Source organism: Falco cherrug, chromosome 5 (assembly GCF_023634085.1).
Source record: "Falco cherrug isolate bFalChe1 chromosome 5, bFalChe1.pri, whole genome shotgun sequence".
Classification (NCBI taxonomy): domain Eukaryota; kingdom Metazoa; phylum Chordata; class Aves; order Falconiformes; family Falconidae; genus Falco; species Falco cherrug.
In genome coordinates, this window is record NC_073701.1 from 12,503,891 (window position 1) to 12,517,953 (window position 14,063).

The following is a 14,063-nucleotide window of genomic DNA, read 5'->3' on the forward strand; positions in this document are numbered from 1 at the left end:
CATGAGAAATCCTGAAGTAGCAGAAATCCATGCATGGAACGATTTTCTGGACTAGCTCACAGGCAGAAAGTTTGTCAGGGCTCAGATGATACATTCCTTCCTTAAACTTAAAGTGTAATACAACTTCTGGAGCCGGTGCCTCTCTGTAGGAGAAGTGTTTGCGAGAGACGGCTCGTTGAGACTTGGGGAGGGTCGTTACTCTGCTGCCTGGCTTGGAAAAAGTGTCTGTGGCAAAGAATGTCAGGAAATGGTGTCAGTGCCATTCCACATGGGATAAAAAAGTGCCCAGTGCTAAATGGGGGGACCAGAGAGTCGGATTTCTCTTTTTCCTTAAAGAGTTCCAGTATCTGCATGGGAATTAAAAAAAAAAAAAAAGAACACACATTCCCAGAGGAAGCTGATTAAATATTCTTTCCACCTCCTCTCTTTATTCATTCGCTCCGTTTCTTTCAATCGGCAGGGTCCCATGGCGACCATGGTGGAAGAGAAGCATCCTCTTCAGCAGCCGCACCTCGCCATGGCAACCAGGACGTCAGCGCCGGCAGCCGAGCCCCGCCGCAGGCCATGGGGCGGCCCTGCCCCCGGGGCCTGCCCCCTGCCCCCGGGGCTGCCCCCTGCCCCCGGGGCCTGCCCCCTGCCCCCGGGGCTGCCCCCTGCCCCCGGGGCCGCCCCCTGTCCCGGGGCCCGCGGCGGGCGGGGGGGGGGGGCGGTGCCCGGGGCTGCGGGCGCGGGCGCGCGCCGCTGTCCGTGGTGCTGACGGGCCCGGCGGGGCGGGGGGCGGAGGGGGGCGGGGGCGCGGAGGGCCGGGGGCGGCGGGGTCCTGGGGAGGGACAGCCACGTGATCCGCGTCCCACATGACACGGAGAGAAACTGTTGGCAGCGGCCAGCCCTGCGGAACGTCGTTTTTCCCTCCGCCACAGAAGCGGGGCAGCGCTGCCCACCGTCCCCTGGCAACCCCGCCCACAGGCAGCCGGGCAGAGGTCGCTAAGGACGCGGACACCTCCCGTGTTTCCAGCGCGGCTGGCACCTTGCCAGAGGTGCCTTCACTTGGCGTAACTGAGACAGGACGAGACCAGCGCCTCCGGGGTTATCCTTTGGAGCAGATATGTGGATGGACAGCTGCTGTGCCGAACACTGCTGTGCCTAAAGGGAGAGTTCGCTTTGCAGAGACGAGCAGGATGATCTTCTCCGGTAATTTTTCTTATCTGTATTTACTTCTGTGCGTTTGAATTCCTTGGGTTTTAGCAAGGAGGATTCATTCCTCAGGAGGAAATGCTCTTGTGGGGCTTGAATTTTAAACTGATTCTGCTGAAAGCAGAGAGGTGTGGAGAATTACTGCGGAAAGCTTATCTATATTTTCTGCACAAATATTCATTCTGTGAATCTATAGTCGTTATTTTTAAATTTTATCACTTGTCTTAAAACAATCCCCTGACATGATCAGTTCAATGAAAGTAGAAAATGACTTTTACTGAGACAGAGCAGACTGATCTGCTCATCTGGTTTTTTCTGTCCCTAGGTACATTCAAACAGCTTCTTCCACCCTCGTGTTATTGCACTAAACAGCTGCTTTTGTATTTTTCAGTCATTAATTTGAAATCATCCTTCCTGAAAGTGTTGTCTCCTTTTTTTTTTTTTCTGTGTGGGAGCTACTTAGGGAAACACCACAGGCATAGTAATCTTTGCTTATCTGTAGCCAACAGAGGCAAGAAGGCAATTCTGTTTTTGCTAATTCAGGCACATACTCTCTAAGAATGCATAGCAATATTTCGCATTTATCCAGCTGGCTTCCAGCATGTCAAACAATATGTTGGCTCCACAGAGTAAGGGAGAAGTAGAACTGCCTTCTGCTTTCAAAAGGCCATTTGTGTGTATGAGGCTGGAATCATAGCCAGTTCTTTTTGGCAAAGATTTTCAAATGTGGCTCTGTAAGATTTGTTGTTAAAGCCACTGTTAATCATTTGAACAAGCGGCTTCATTTGCAGAAAAATTGGATGCCAACCTAGAAGCATCCTTAGAAGCCAATCTGTATTTGGGCATCTAAATATGGAAGCTTGATTTATGAGTTAATTTTAAACATCCTGGTCTCAGATGAGTCAATAAGGGGAGGGATTTCTATACCTTAGACACGTTTGGGGAGCTCTGCTCCTTAGCTTAAAGTAAGAGCTTGCAGACTCTTACTCCCCCGCAGTTCTCCTGTGAAGCCTCTGTTTGCAAAGCTGTGCAGTGCAATTCCCTCATCTGGGTCACACCATATGATCTCCATCTGCATTTCCTTTGCAGCTCCACCAGGCATCCTCCCTCAGGTGTTTAACAATTTAGAGAGCAATTTCAATCAGACAATGCAAAATAACCCACTGACATCCTCAGGTAGAGCCTGCTCCCCCTCCCCACCACACACACAGTTCTCCCAACACCAACACATGATGCAGCGCTTGTGTGTTTGGGATTTCTCCATTCCAGCAGCTTCCATCATTCCCTAGACTTTCCATCTGACAGGCAGCCAACACAGTTCTTGCAACTGCCCCTCTGCCCAGGAAGACATCTCCAGCTCAGGGGTTATCAGCAGGCAAGCGCCTTGACTCAGTGACTTCTCCTAACCTGTTTTTGTCCTCCCTGAGCCTAGCTCAGCTGGGACATTGCTTCCAACAATCAATTATCTCTGCACCAGGCATTTCCAGCCTAACTATGGGGTTTGCATGGCCTTCAGCCCTCCCAGCCTCTCCAGAAAAGTTAGTATAGGAAGGCTATAAAATGGTCTCACTAATGGCCACATCCTGTGACAGAGGCCCATGGAAACATTCTCCTACTGCTCATTCAGGTCTTCTCATTCCTATCCGATAAGTACTCCTGGAAGGAAGCATCTTAAGACCTCTAGCAACTCTATCCCTGGCATGATTATTAGCCACCAGTGCTAATAATCCCACTCCACTTGCTGTCACTGTATCTCTCTGGCACAGGTGACCTGTGTCGTGTGAGCACCAGATATACATTACTGAGAAGGGTCAAGAGCCATATGACAGGCACTTTCACATCCCAGCACAAATGCTTGTACCAGTGTAAAATTTCTGTTACCATATTAAATCCTTATGTGGTGAGAAAGCAGCTTTCACAAGATTTATTATCAAGAATTCATTTCTGCATGACCTTTTCATATAGAAGCAACAAAAAACCCCCACCCTAAGGTTCTCCTAGGAGGAGAATTTGTGCTCCCCGCTAGTGAGAGGGTGAGCTAAGCTGCTGGAGGCCTCACTGAAGCTGCTTTTTTCCCTTTATACACATGGCATGTTTTCCCTGTAGGGGAGAGGACACTTGGCAGGGAGAGAGTGAGAATTTCCAAGGGATGGGCAAAGAAATCAGCCAAGTATGAGATTCACCACAGCTTATCTGTCAACACCCACCATGGCAAACCAGCCCTGGTAAGCACTGTGCTCCCCTCGTCAAGCAGAAGAGTGTGCCGTGTTGTGGGCAGGGCCTGTTGTTGCCCAAAATAAGTTTAAGTGTGTGGGAGAGAGCATATTTTTTTTTTACCTCTGAATCAGGAAAGGGTCCAGCCTAGCCATGTCCAAGGACAGACTCCATCCCTGTTAAAGAAGGTGAGCAGCCTGCAAAGGTATATTTCAAGCTTCTCCACACAATTCTTGGACAACTCCAATGGGTGGAACCTATTTTGACAGCAGAGTTGGAAACTAGGTTGGTCCCTCTCCTCCTTGCTCCCACTTTTCATGCCTCCACAGGGCACAGATATGGTTCTGCCATCATTTTTAGAACAGTGCTGATCTAGAGTTTTGCCTACTAGTCACAGCAGCTGGAGGATAGAATAAAGCTCTGAGACACTTAAAAACTCTTGTGGGTCTTTCCCTTGCAGAAGAAGAGTTACACCTGTAACAGGAGACTCATAACCACTGTGTCCCTGTTTGTAAACACTGTGTTGCACACATGATGCTGATAAGGTAGTTTCCAGAGCACCACGCCATGTGTGTCTCCTATGACTAGCCAGACCGGGCTGTGGGCAAGAGCGGGCAGATTGGGGAAACAGATAGTCCAAAGATCATGGCAAACCCAACAATTCATTCAGCACAGCCCAGGTCTGTCGCCAAGGAGGGCTGTGTCCTCCCTGGGCCTTACAAATGACCCTACCCTACAGCTGCTGGAGGATTAACTTCTCACTGCAAGTGACCTTGCCTATCTCTCCAGAAAGATCATCCTTTCTACAGATCTGAGGGTTGCAAACTCCACATGTGTTTCAGCATAGAGCTGGTTGAAGACTTACACCTGTCCCCTCACCCTGCAGATGCTCAGGAGGTAAGGGTGTCTACCTGTGCAGCGTTGAGCACAAATCTGGCTCACATTTTACCACTGTCTGTCCCTGAACCAGAGCATGATGTTGGGTATACATGGAATCTGCAGTTACTATAACGGCTCCTTCCCACCACCAGCAGGGAATAAACACACTCCTAGGGCTTAGGTGCATGAATAAATTACTGGGTTTTAGCAACTCACCTCAGGTTAATAGACCTACAATGACCGCCTGCATGTCAGCCTTAACCCACAGCAAATACAGGAGAAAAATCCATTGACTTCAGATGCAGGGAAAAGCCATTGCTCCCAGAACATTTCACACCACAATAAGCTTCAAAAGATGGCACTGTCTCTTGAGGAGACTCAGCCAGTAGGCAGTAACTTGTGACTTATGCATGGTTTTGAACCCTGAATGTTCATCAAAATCATGGCCCATGGATGGGCTCCAGGCCACACCTCAAACCCAGTGCTACGGGTCTGCAGGCAGAGTAGCTACTCCAGATGTGAGCTCCTAGACCCAGAAGGAATATATTCACCCTGTTCTTGGTCTAGTTACTTGCTGCATGGTTTACTACTTACTAAGCTAAGTTAAAAGAATAAAGCTGAAAAAGGATTTGTCCCCAGGCACCCAGTACAAGATATATAGATTGACCCCACTCCCAGCAGGTGTGGCAGCATTATATCCTTGTTCTTAGCTTTAATACCTTGTTGAAATATTCAGGAAAGAACATGAAGAGTCAACGAAGGTTGATGGCAAAGAGACTGTCTATTTGCCCTTACTTTCCTCAAGCATACAGCAGAAAAATCTTTAGATTCATGCTCACACAGTACCCGAGTATAACATCTATTCTTCAGATGTGCTGGAAACGAAGAACATTTCCTTCCTGTATTTGATTCCACCCATATTTCCCATCATGAGCTCCCATGACCTCATGCTGCAGTACAGGCTAGGCTCTCAGATGCTGATACAAGATGCAGTAATGTATATCAGCTTACATCATCAGTTCAGTTCAGAAGCTTTTACCATAAGTTGAGCTGTGATTGTACCAGCACTGAAAGTGTCATCCATGAAACAGCCTATCCACACTTCTAGTGATGGCATCTTTAGCTACTCACCCACCGTGCTGCAGAACAGGAATCTCCACCAGCTGGGCAGAGCCAGGGGAGCAGGCAGCAGCATATGAGATATGGATCTCAAAAGCTTTATTGCATTCAAAACATGTTACTCTCCTGATAAAACCGGGCAGATGTTTTCTATCCCCGTGCACTGGAATGCAGAGAGTGAGGAAGAACATACTTTACCTCAAGAGATTTTCAGGCTTGGCTCAGAAGAGCTGCCCAGAGAATAGAAAAGCCTTCGTAAGAGGACTAGGGCAGGTAGCTGAGCATTTTTATGAGCACTAGACCAGAGAAAAGAACTGGCAGCGAAGCTGGGGGCTTACAAAAGCATGTGCATCCGCATTCTTCTGCTGGAAGCAGAAGTAATAAATGGCCTCAATATGCACAGAGTCATCTCTGCATAGCAAGAAACAGCAGTTAAAAGACTGCTCTTCTATAAAAGGATTATTACATTGAGACAATACACACACAAGGTAGTTAATTTGAATTTAGGCTAGCATTGTACATTCAGACAAAAGTGCCCCCATTTTGATTCAATTTACTCCCACTTCTAATGTTGATTAAACTCAGATCGATGAAGCATTCCTCTTCCAGTCTGACAGCTATTCTGTCACCTGTCTGACCATCTCCATTCTCATTCCAAGCTTCAACCAGTTGATGGGAGTTCAAGTATGGACAGTGCCACTCTCTGCCTTAGCCAAGTAAGCTACTGGTAGGGTCAAGGGGTGCTTAACCAGCCAACTCATTCCTCAAGGTGCCAAGCCCCAGTCAGCAGCTCCCAGGTAATAGAACAGCCCGGAGAAGGGGGAGAAGCGCACCACCACATAAATCAAGGTATGATCCTGATCTCAGTGCCACTTAGGAAAAACAGAATTGAACAGAGGCCCTTTAATAGAAAAGAAAATCAGCTTCTGGTCCATTAGAAGGGAGAATTTTCTATGATTAGGAATGCAGGAATTAGTTAATCAGCATTTAGGTTTTTTAAAAAAAATAAACCAAGTAATTGCTGTTCAACCAGAGCAATTCTATGCTCTGGGTAGTTAAAGTCCCTATTATTGCACTTTTATTATTTTCACCTGGACCTCGCGGGCAGTGTGCTGCATGACTTTGGATTTTTCCAGGGAAGAAAGAATCACAAAATATAGTATTACTCGCACCCGCGTTTGATGCCTCTTGTGTTTTACTCACAGTGAGGAAACCACCACCACCAGAGACACGTAACCAGATACTCTAGCTCTGAACAGAAGCATATGTTCTCTGGAAAAGGGTGGCACACAGGAATGCTTCTTCCATTCAGGTGCTGCCTTCTCTGTTAGCAAAGTTCCAACACAAGACAGCTGTATATGTCTTTTGCCATTCTTCTTCCTTGGTAGGCACCCACCAGTCAGCTTCCCATGCATGGCTCTGAGGGTGTCACACACTGTTCTCTGCTGGGACTGCTGAATCCCTGTCTTCTCAAAGGCATGTTTGCAGATAACCTGAGTTCTCTGGTAAACGCTGGTTGGGCTGACTTTTAGGCAAAAATGCAACAGTAAAAAAGTACTATGAGTGCTACAGCCCTGTAACTATTTTTGGGTTTATCCACCTGCATAAATAATGTCTCGGGTCTGAACAGGCACGGACAGCAGATTTGGCTCACCAGAAGAAATATCATGAGAACAGTATTACCAAGCTTGCACATTTTAACAGCTTAAGAAGGTCATTTCACTCTTGTACCTGACTTCCACTACTTCTCAGGATTGGTCAAGAAATTTCATCTGCTTACTGTTCTTAATTTGTGCAGCAGGCTATTTTTAAATGGCACATACTTTTGCATGGCAAGAAGGGAAATTAAGGAAGAAAATTGGCCCATACTGTTCTTTTCTATCTGGTTAATAGGCTCTGCATGTATTATTCTATTACAGATAATTCTAACATGTAATTTAGGGGGCTGTACTGTTAATACGTCCTGCCACTCTGCCAGAGACAGCAGCCCAAATACCCTGCAGACAGCTGATGACAGCAGGGTATCTCCAGGGGAGCAGATGCACCCAGGGGAGGGTGGGGAAAGGCAAGCAGGAGCTATCTGAGAAACCAGGAATAATCTGCCAGGCAAAGCTATTAAGAAAATTATGAGGGAAAGCAACTAAGGATGAAGGGAAAGCAAAGGCCAGGCTGGGCAGCACCCACAGCCCTCCGGCAGGAGACGGGACAAGGGGCAACGTATCATCTGCAGGCAGTGTGCCTTGCAGGCGGCTGGCAACTCGGCCACCACGACAACCACTTCTGGGTCTCACTGTTGATATCCCAGAGTGTTATTTTCACCAGAGGGTGCCATGCAAAATAATATGCCCCCCTGGAACAAATCCAGTTTTTACTAGCCTCAAACTGCTTCAGCTATGAGTCCAACTTAACCTGAGTCATGTTTTGAGCTTCCCAGACTCTACCTGCCTGTGAAAGCTGCTAAATAAGGCCAGCTGCTTTGGGAGCAGTGCTGGTGACTCACGCATCAACCCACTTTCTGGTGATGCAGAGTCAGTGGCTGGGCTCGGCGTGAGGCGTGGAAGAGGCACCGCAGGGTCCTGCGGCAGCCCGGCTGCAGCCACGCAGGCGAGCCGTGTCCGTGCGGCTGTGCCATGCTGCTCCCAAACACACTGCATTTTCAAGTACACTAAATTTATGGCAGTGCTGTACAGCTGATTGTACATCAAGGCTCTTCACGTGAGACACACAATGTTATATGAAGTGCAGCTAATGAATACAGGGTGTAAAAAGGTAAAGTAAAAAAAATCTTCTCTAACCACATCAAGCAATTAATACCTCTTTTCCTCTTCCACGTCCCACTACTTTTTTGCTTTCTGTTATTGAAGATGACATGCAAAACAGTAGAAGGGCCAAGACCCCAAATTCATCGAGTGGCTTTGCTCTTTCAGGCTCCACTGTGAGTAGGCAAGCGAGGAGAAAGTAAGTGGTGATAGATGCAGAGCTAGAGTAGGCAGTGCAAAAACCATCAGCAAAACAGTGACAAAAACCTCAGAAAGCAAAGCTGGGAATTTGTATCACTTGGAAAGCTGAGGAGGATGGTAGTGGCATTTTGAACTTGTCCATTTGGCTTCTGGAATTAACTTTTTTAATTTTCTGGTCATTAATTGAATCCTGATCTAACTTGCACATTACCAAGACTGTGTGAATTAAGCATTCACACAACATACCCGCAGAAACAGACTTTCTGTTTCTAATAAGAGGCTTTGCATGTCGTCACCATGCTTGAAAGGACATATTTCTGAACATCAGGCCCCAGCAAAGTGTTTGTATATGCATAGCTACTAAATTATTTTTTCATTTTATCCCTGTAACAGGCTAAGAGCAACCCAACCATCTGGCTAAATCCAAGATTGGAAACTCTGTCTAGCAACATATCCATATTTGTCTCACTCCTCCTTAAAACAGAAGGCCATAGCTATAATGTACCATGGTGTGTGTAATACATCTACACAACAGATCAATAACAGTTTGATCCCAGAAGCGTATTTCAGTACTCGCTCAGAAATGCAGAGGTCACACTGGCATCCATGGAGGTGAGAAACACCATCTAAAAATGAGACGGATTATTGTGTTAGCAGGAGGGGTGGTGTTACAGTCAGCAATGAGAGTCCTCGTTGGATGGCTGCTCTGTGCTGCTTAGAGGAGTGAATGCTGAGCCTCCCCAAGCTCAACTACTATCCGTCCGTAGTAGTGAGCTCTTTGGCAGCTAACAGAGCCCTAAAAGAAACACCTCCTGTGTCTATATACTTCACCGATTTCCATCTAGTCAAAGAGGCAGGGACACTGTTGGTGTGAGGGGTTTGCTACTTTCATGGACACTGGGAAGTGCAGCTCATTTCTGGGATCAATGGGGCATATTCCACTTGCTCAGTTTGCAGGTCACCAGCACTGGTGAAACTGCACACCAGTCTCGATCGCTGAAAGGGACATCGGTCTTCCAGAGGACAGAAATGCCTGTCCTAAAATACTTAGGCCACTAATAGAAACGTGCATGAGACTTAATGGCCTCTGCTGCAGTCTCACCATCTGTTTCTGACCGTTCCTCTGAAATTTGCTATTTTCAGCAGGACAGCTACTACTTCATATTATCTTTCATCGGTTCAGGTAGGTTTTTTACACACACTTGTTAAAGGGAACCTTTTCTCTTCTCTCTTTCTACAGCCTGAGCAAAAGACGTGGCCATGCTTGCCCACAGCATGGATAACAACAGCGGTCTTTTTGTTCTCCCTACCTTGCTGCTCCTGCCGCAGGACAAGAGCTACCCTGAAGAAGCCTCCATCCCTCCTGCTAGCTACGAGATGATGGAGTCACCCACAGGATCCAGCTCAGGCAGGAACCACACTGCCTTGCCCTATCAGCTGAGGCTGGGGGAAATTGCAGCCGCCAGCATGCTTTTTGCAGCGTTGTGGCTGGTTTCCATCTTTGGAAACTCCCTCGTTTGCTTAGTGATCCACAGGAGCAGGAGAACACAATCCACCACCAACTATTTTGTTGTCTCCATGGCTTGTGCAGACCTCCTCCTCAGTGTCGCCAGCGTGCCCCTCATGCTGCTTCAGTTTACCTACGGCAGGTGGACGCTGGGGAACGTGATGTGCAAGCTGGTAAGGTACATACAGTACCTCACCCCTGGAGTCCAGATATATGTGCTGCTCTCCATATGCGTGGATCGATTCTACACTATTGTCTACCCCCTGAGCTTCAAAGTGTCCAGGGAGAAAGCCAAGAAGATGATCCTGGCCTCCTGGCTGCTCGATGCTGCATTTGCATCACCGGCTTTCTTCTTCTATGACTCCAACAACAGCGACAACCACTGCAACTTTTTTCTCCCCAGTTCTTGGGACGGAGCCATCTACGGTATTGTCCACCTCTTGGTGGTGTTTTTGATCCCATCTATCCTCATTATCTTCTTCTACCTGAAGATCATCAAGTACATTTGGAGAATAGGCACCGATGGCAGGACCGTCAGGAGGACAATGAATATCGTCCCAAGAACAAAAGTGAAAACCATCAAAATGTTCTTGATGTTAAACTCCATGTTTCTCCTGTCCTGGCTTCCTTTTTACGTGGTACAGCTGTGGCATCCGCAAGAAACAGACTACAGAAAGAGCTCCTTAGTTTTCCTGGCCATCACCTGGGTCTCTTTCAGTTCTTCAGCTTCCAAGCCAACCCTCTACTCCATCTATAATGCAAACTTCAGACGAGGGATGAAAGAAACTTTTTGCATGTCTTCCATGAAATGCTACAGAAGCAACGCGTACACCATCACCACCAGTTCGAGGATAGCCAAAAAAAATCACGTTGGGATCGCAGAAATCTCAGCTCCTGCCAAAACGGTCACCAAAGACTCCATCTATGAGGCTTTCAACAGAGAAGCAAAGGAAAAGAAGATTGCCTGGCCTATTCAGTCCAATCCTCCAAATACGTTTGTCTAGTTGGCTAGTTTGGATATTTACTAGGTACCCCCAGAACAAGGAGCTTTCTCTCCTGGTTGAACCCATGTATATTTAAACCTTTTTAACACAACTTTTAGGGAAGAAAAAAAGATGTTTTATTTTATTAAATGCATTGATTTTGATGTGTCCAGTCTAGTTCATTTCAGTTATCGTTCTGCTTTTTGGAGCTACTCTCCCTGAATCACAAGCATTACTTTTTTATAAAACAGAAAAGCTCTTACACTCTCTGTATGTAGGGAAAAAAGGGAAAGGAAAAGCACTGCATTTTTTAATCCCTGTCCATTGGCCACGGTGTATCAATGCACAAATCCACCCAAAGCCATCCATACTTATTGAAACAGACAGTATATATATATTATTTTTCTTTCTTTTTTTTTCCTGGAAATTTTTTCTGGAAAATTGATTTATTTTTTAATTCCCATAGTATTGCCCAGAGGTACAGTAGGATGCACTCACAAAACACAGATTACTATTTATTCACAAAATGAAGTCAGCACTAGCATCCAGTTGGTGAACTCCTCTCACTCTGCTGAACCAGTGTGCTCCCATGGGTCTGAGCTGTGGAAGCTCCAGCCCAGGCTGCTGCACCCCTCACCTATCAAGGTTTCTTTTTTGTCTTACAGTGTTGACAGGAGTGTCCCACAGGGCTCATACCAGTGGTCCATCCATCCCAGTATCCTATCGTTGACTGCAGCTATCAGTGAGTGCTTGAGGATAGAGCATAGGGAGCAGGAAAGCTACAGAGAGGTCTCCTACCACCTCCTTACAGCCTCTGGCAGTCACTGCTAGGAATTAAGACTCTTCCCAGGGTAGCTGCCAAAAACTGGTGCCATTCTGTAAATCCAGAGCAGGTCCAGCATGGGCCTAGTCACAAAGGCCCAAAGCTGGGACAAGCATCCCCACCCTTCATGCTCAGGCCCCATCCAAGCAGATTTCAGGAGCGTTTTGCCTGAGAATCAAGGATTTCACCTCTTTTCCGTTGAGAGGATCTCAAACACTTTCTTCCTAGTTTCTATTTTCTTCTCAACTAGTTCTAACAAAGTCAGTAGGTGGTGAGTAGTTGATCCCCACCCACTCTCTGTGCCAGTGTTGGGTTTGTAAACCTCTACCATGCGTTCTCTCAGTTACTTCTTTTCCATAGTGAAGAGTGTCGCCCTACTCAGTCATTTCTTGCACAGAATCAGCTCCAGACCAGGCTCTGCTTGGAGCACCTGAATGTAGCAGCCAGGGCCTGGCCAAGGATCCTCAAACCCAGACTATCAGCAGGCATTTCACACTCAGGTCATCCTCAAAGTGTTGTGGACACTTGGACCCCAGGTGTTAAGCTCACCAGTGGAAGACACACAGGTGTCAGCTACCCCTCCACAAACTCGTATTTCAAAATCTCAAGCTCCTGGTTGTGTGTTTGAAAGAGACACCCTCAGCCACAACGTCCTCAGAGAAGGATTATCTTTTTCTTCTGCTTTCAGGGCCAATGTGGCACATCTGGGTTCCTGTTCATGCCTGGGGCCTGAAAGTGATGCAGTAATGAAAGTTAATAGAAAAAGAGTGGCTAGTACTACAGGGTGTATGAAACACACTGGAGTATCTCCCTTTTCCGTCAGCAGGGAGCAGAAGCACACGTGTGGTGGAGCCCCAAGCTGCCACCCTCTGAAGAGGCTCTCATATTAGCAGTGTGGGTGGGGAAACTCCTTTGTTGAGAAATATTCCCACACGTATGGTAGAAAACTTCATTCCTTCTCCTCTACCACACCAAGTCTGGTTGCAAGAACCCTTACTGACTGCAGGAACACTTCCCGTATCTATTTCACAAATTTAGAAATCCCCATTAAATAAGGATCTGACACTTCTCATTAAAGCCGTTAGCAAAAATTCCCATGAACTGGGAGGAGAGACAACCTTGAAAATCAGGCAACACCAATATCTTCTGTGTGGTTCATGTTCCAAGCAGATTGTTCCTCCCTGAAACATCGCCATATGCTTAGTTTTGATTTGCCACTTAATTACCTCTGATACAGTAAAATCAGACCTAGGGTAAGCAGGCCAGGTCAACTTTGCAACATTATTTTTAACGTTGGGTTGCAAAGCTGAAACCCAACAGTTGCTCTTTTGGTTAGTAGTTTCATTAAAGAAACAGGACTGAACAGAATGAATCCCGAGGTCACACAGGACTGCAGAGGGACCCAGCACACTTGTTCCTTCAAGTCTGTGTGAATGGGAGTGCATGAGGCAGCCTCATTATTCCGGCATCATGGACAGGACAGGCTGTAACAGTCACTGTCCTGTCCAGGTGTATCCGGAGAGGCTGTAGGCAGGGAGTCCTGGTGCAGTCGGACCCCAAAGGTGTTGTTCCAGTGGATGTTGCCTGAGCACAGCTGGCTTCCAGCCCGCAGGTGAGGAGCAGGTCTCAGACCACTAAGGATCCCGAAGGAAAGCACTGCTGCAGGCACACGTGCAGGGCCTGCTCCATTGCCAAAAGGGAAGGGAGGGCGAGAGGCAGCCCACCCCTACGGTGCCTGCGCCGCGTCGCAGACCCGCGGTCTGCCAGATGTCGTTTCACACACAAAGCGCAAAGAACATGCCAGCGGGTGTGAAACCACAGACTTCTATCCAGCTTTCCCTGTTGTGAACTCAGCCGCAGTTCCCCACATCCCAGAAGCTGTAAATCTACACAGGCTGGCCAGGAAAAGTCCAGGACTGTCATGGCACAACGGCTAGGGACACAATGTCCCCAGGCTGAAACAGCTGGCAGTTCTGACCTGAAATCATGAGCCCAACCAGCCCTGTCACTGGGAGTGAAGCCTGGAGGCTGGCTTTCTCAAACCACCCTTCCATATCAGTAAAAGCCCAGTCACAGTCCTATCAGAGTAAGCCTGACTCTGCTTGTATAGCATCTTTTAGCCAAAACCATCCTCATAAAAACACGCTCTCACTAATGTAAGCTGAATTTGAACTTGGAGGAATTCGCCCATGCAGCTGTCCCTTTACGTGGTCGTATTGATAAACCTGCCTGATTTCTACTTCCATATGGTGCAGCTGTCGGTATGATTAAAAGCTTTACGCAGAGCAACAAACAAAACCCACCACTGCAATTGCCAGCCAGCCTACAGATCCCTCGCTCTGAAAAGCCAGCCTCTGCCTCACAGCACAAGCGAAAGGAGCAGT

The 14,063-nt window shown here is 47.3% G+C and overlaps 1 protein-coding gene across 1 annotated transcript; it reads left to right on the forward strand.

Moving 5' to 3' along the window:
- Positions 1–770: 770 nt before the first annotated feature.
- Positions 771–11,215, forward strand: GPR19 (G protein-coupled receptor 19). The gene is made up of 2 exons (XM_027815086.2): positions 771–1,191; positions 9,607–11,215. Exon 2 carries the CDS (start codon positions 9,627–9,629, stop codon positions 10,875–10,877), a length of 1,251 nt encoding a protein of 416 aa, XP_027670887.1. The 5' UTR covers positions 771–1,191; positions 9,607–9,626; the 3' UTR covers positions 10,878–11,215.
- Positions 11,216–14,063: the final 2,848 nt, after the last annotated feature.

What these genes read in the sequence shown, in the direction of transcription:
- GPR19 (XM_027815086.2), top strand. Translation starts at nt 9,627, where the DNA reads ATGCTTGCCCACAGCATGGATAACAACAGCGGTCTTTTTGTTCTCCCT.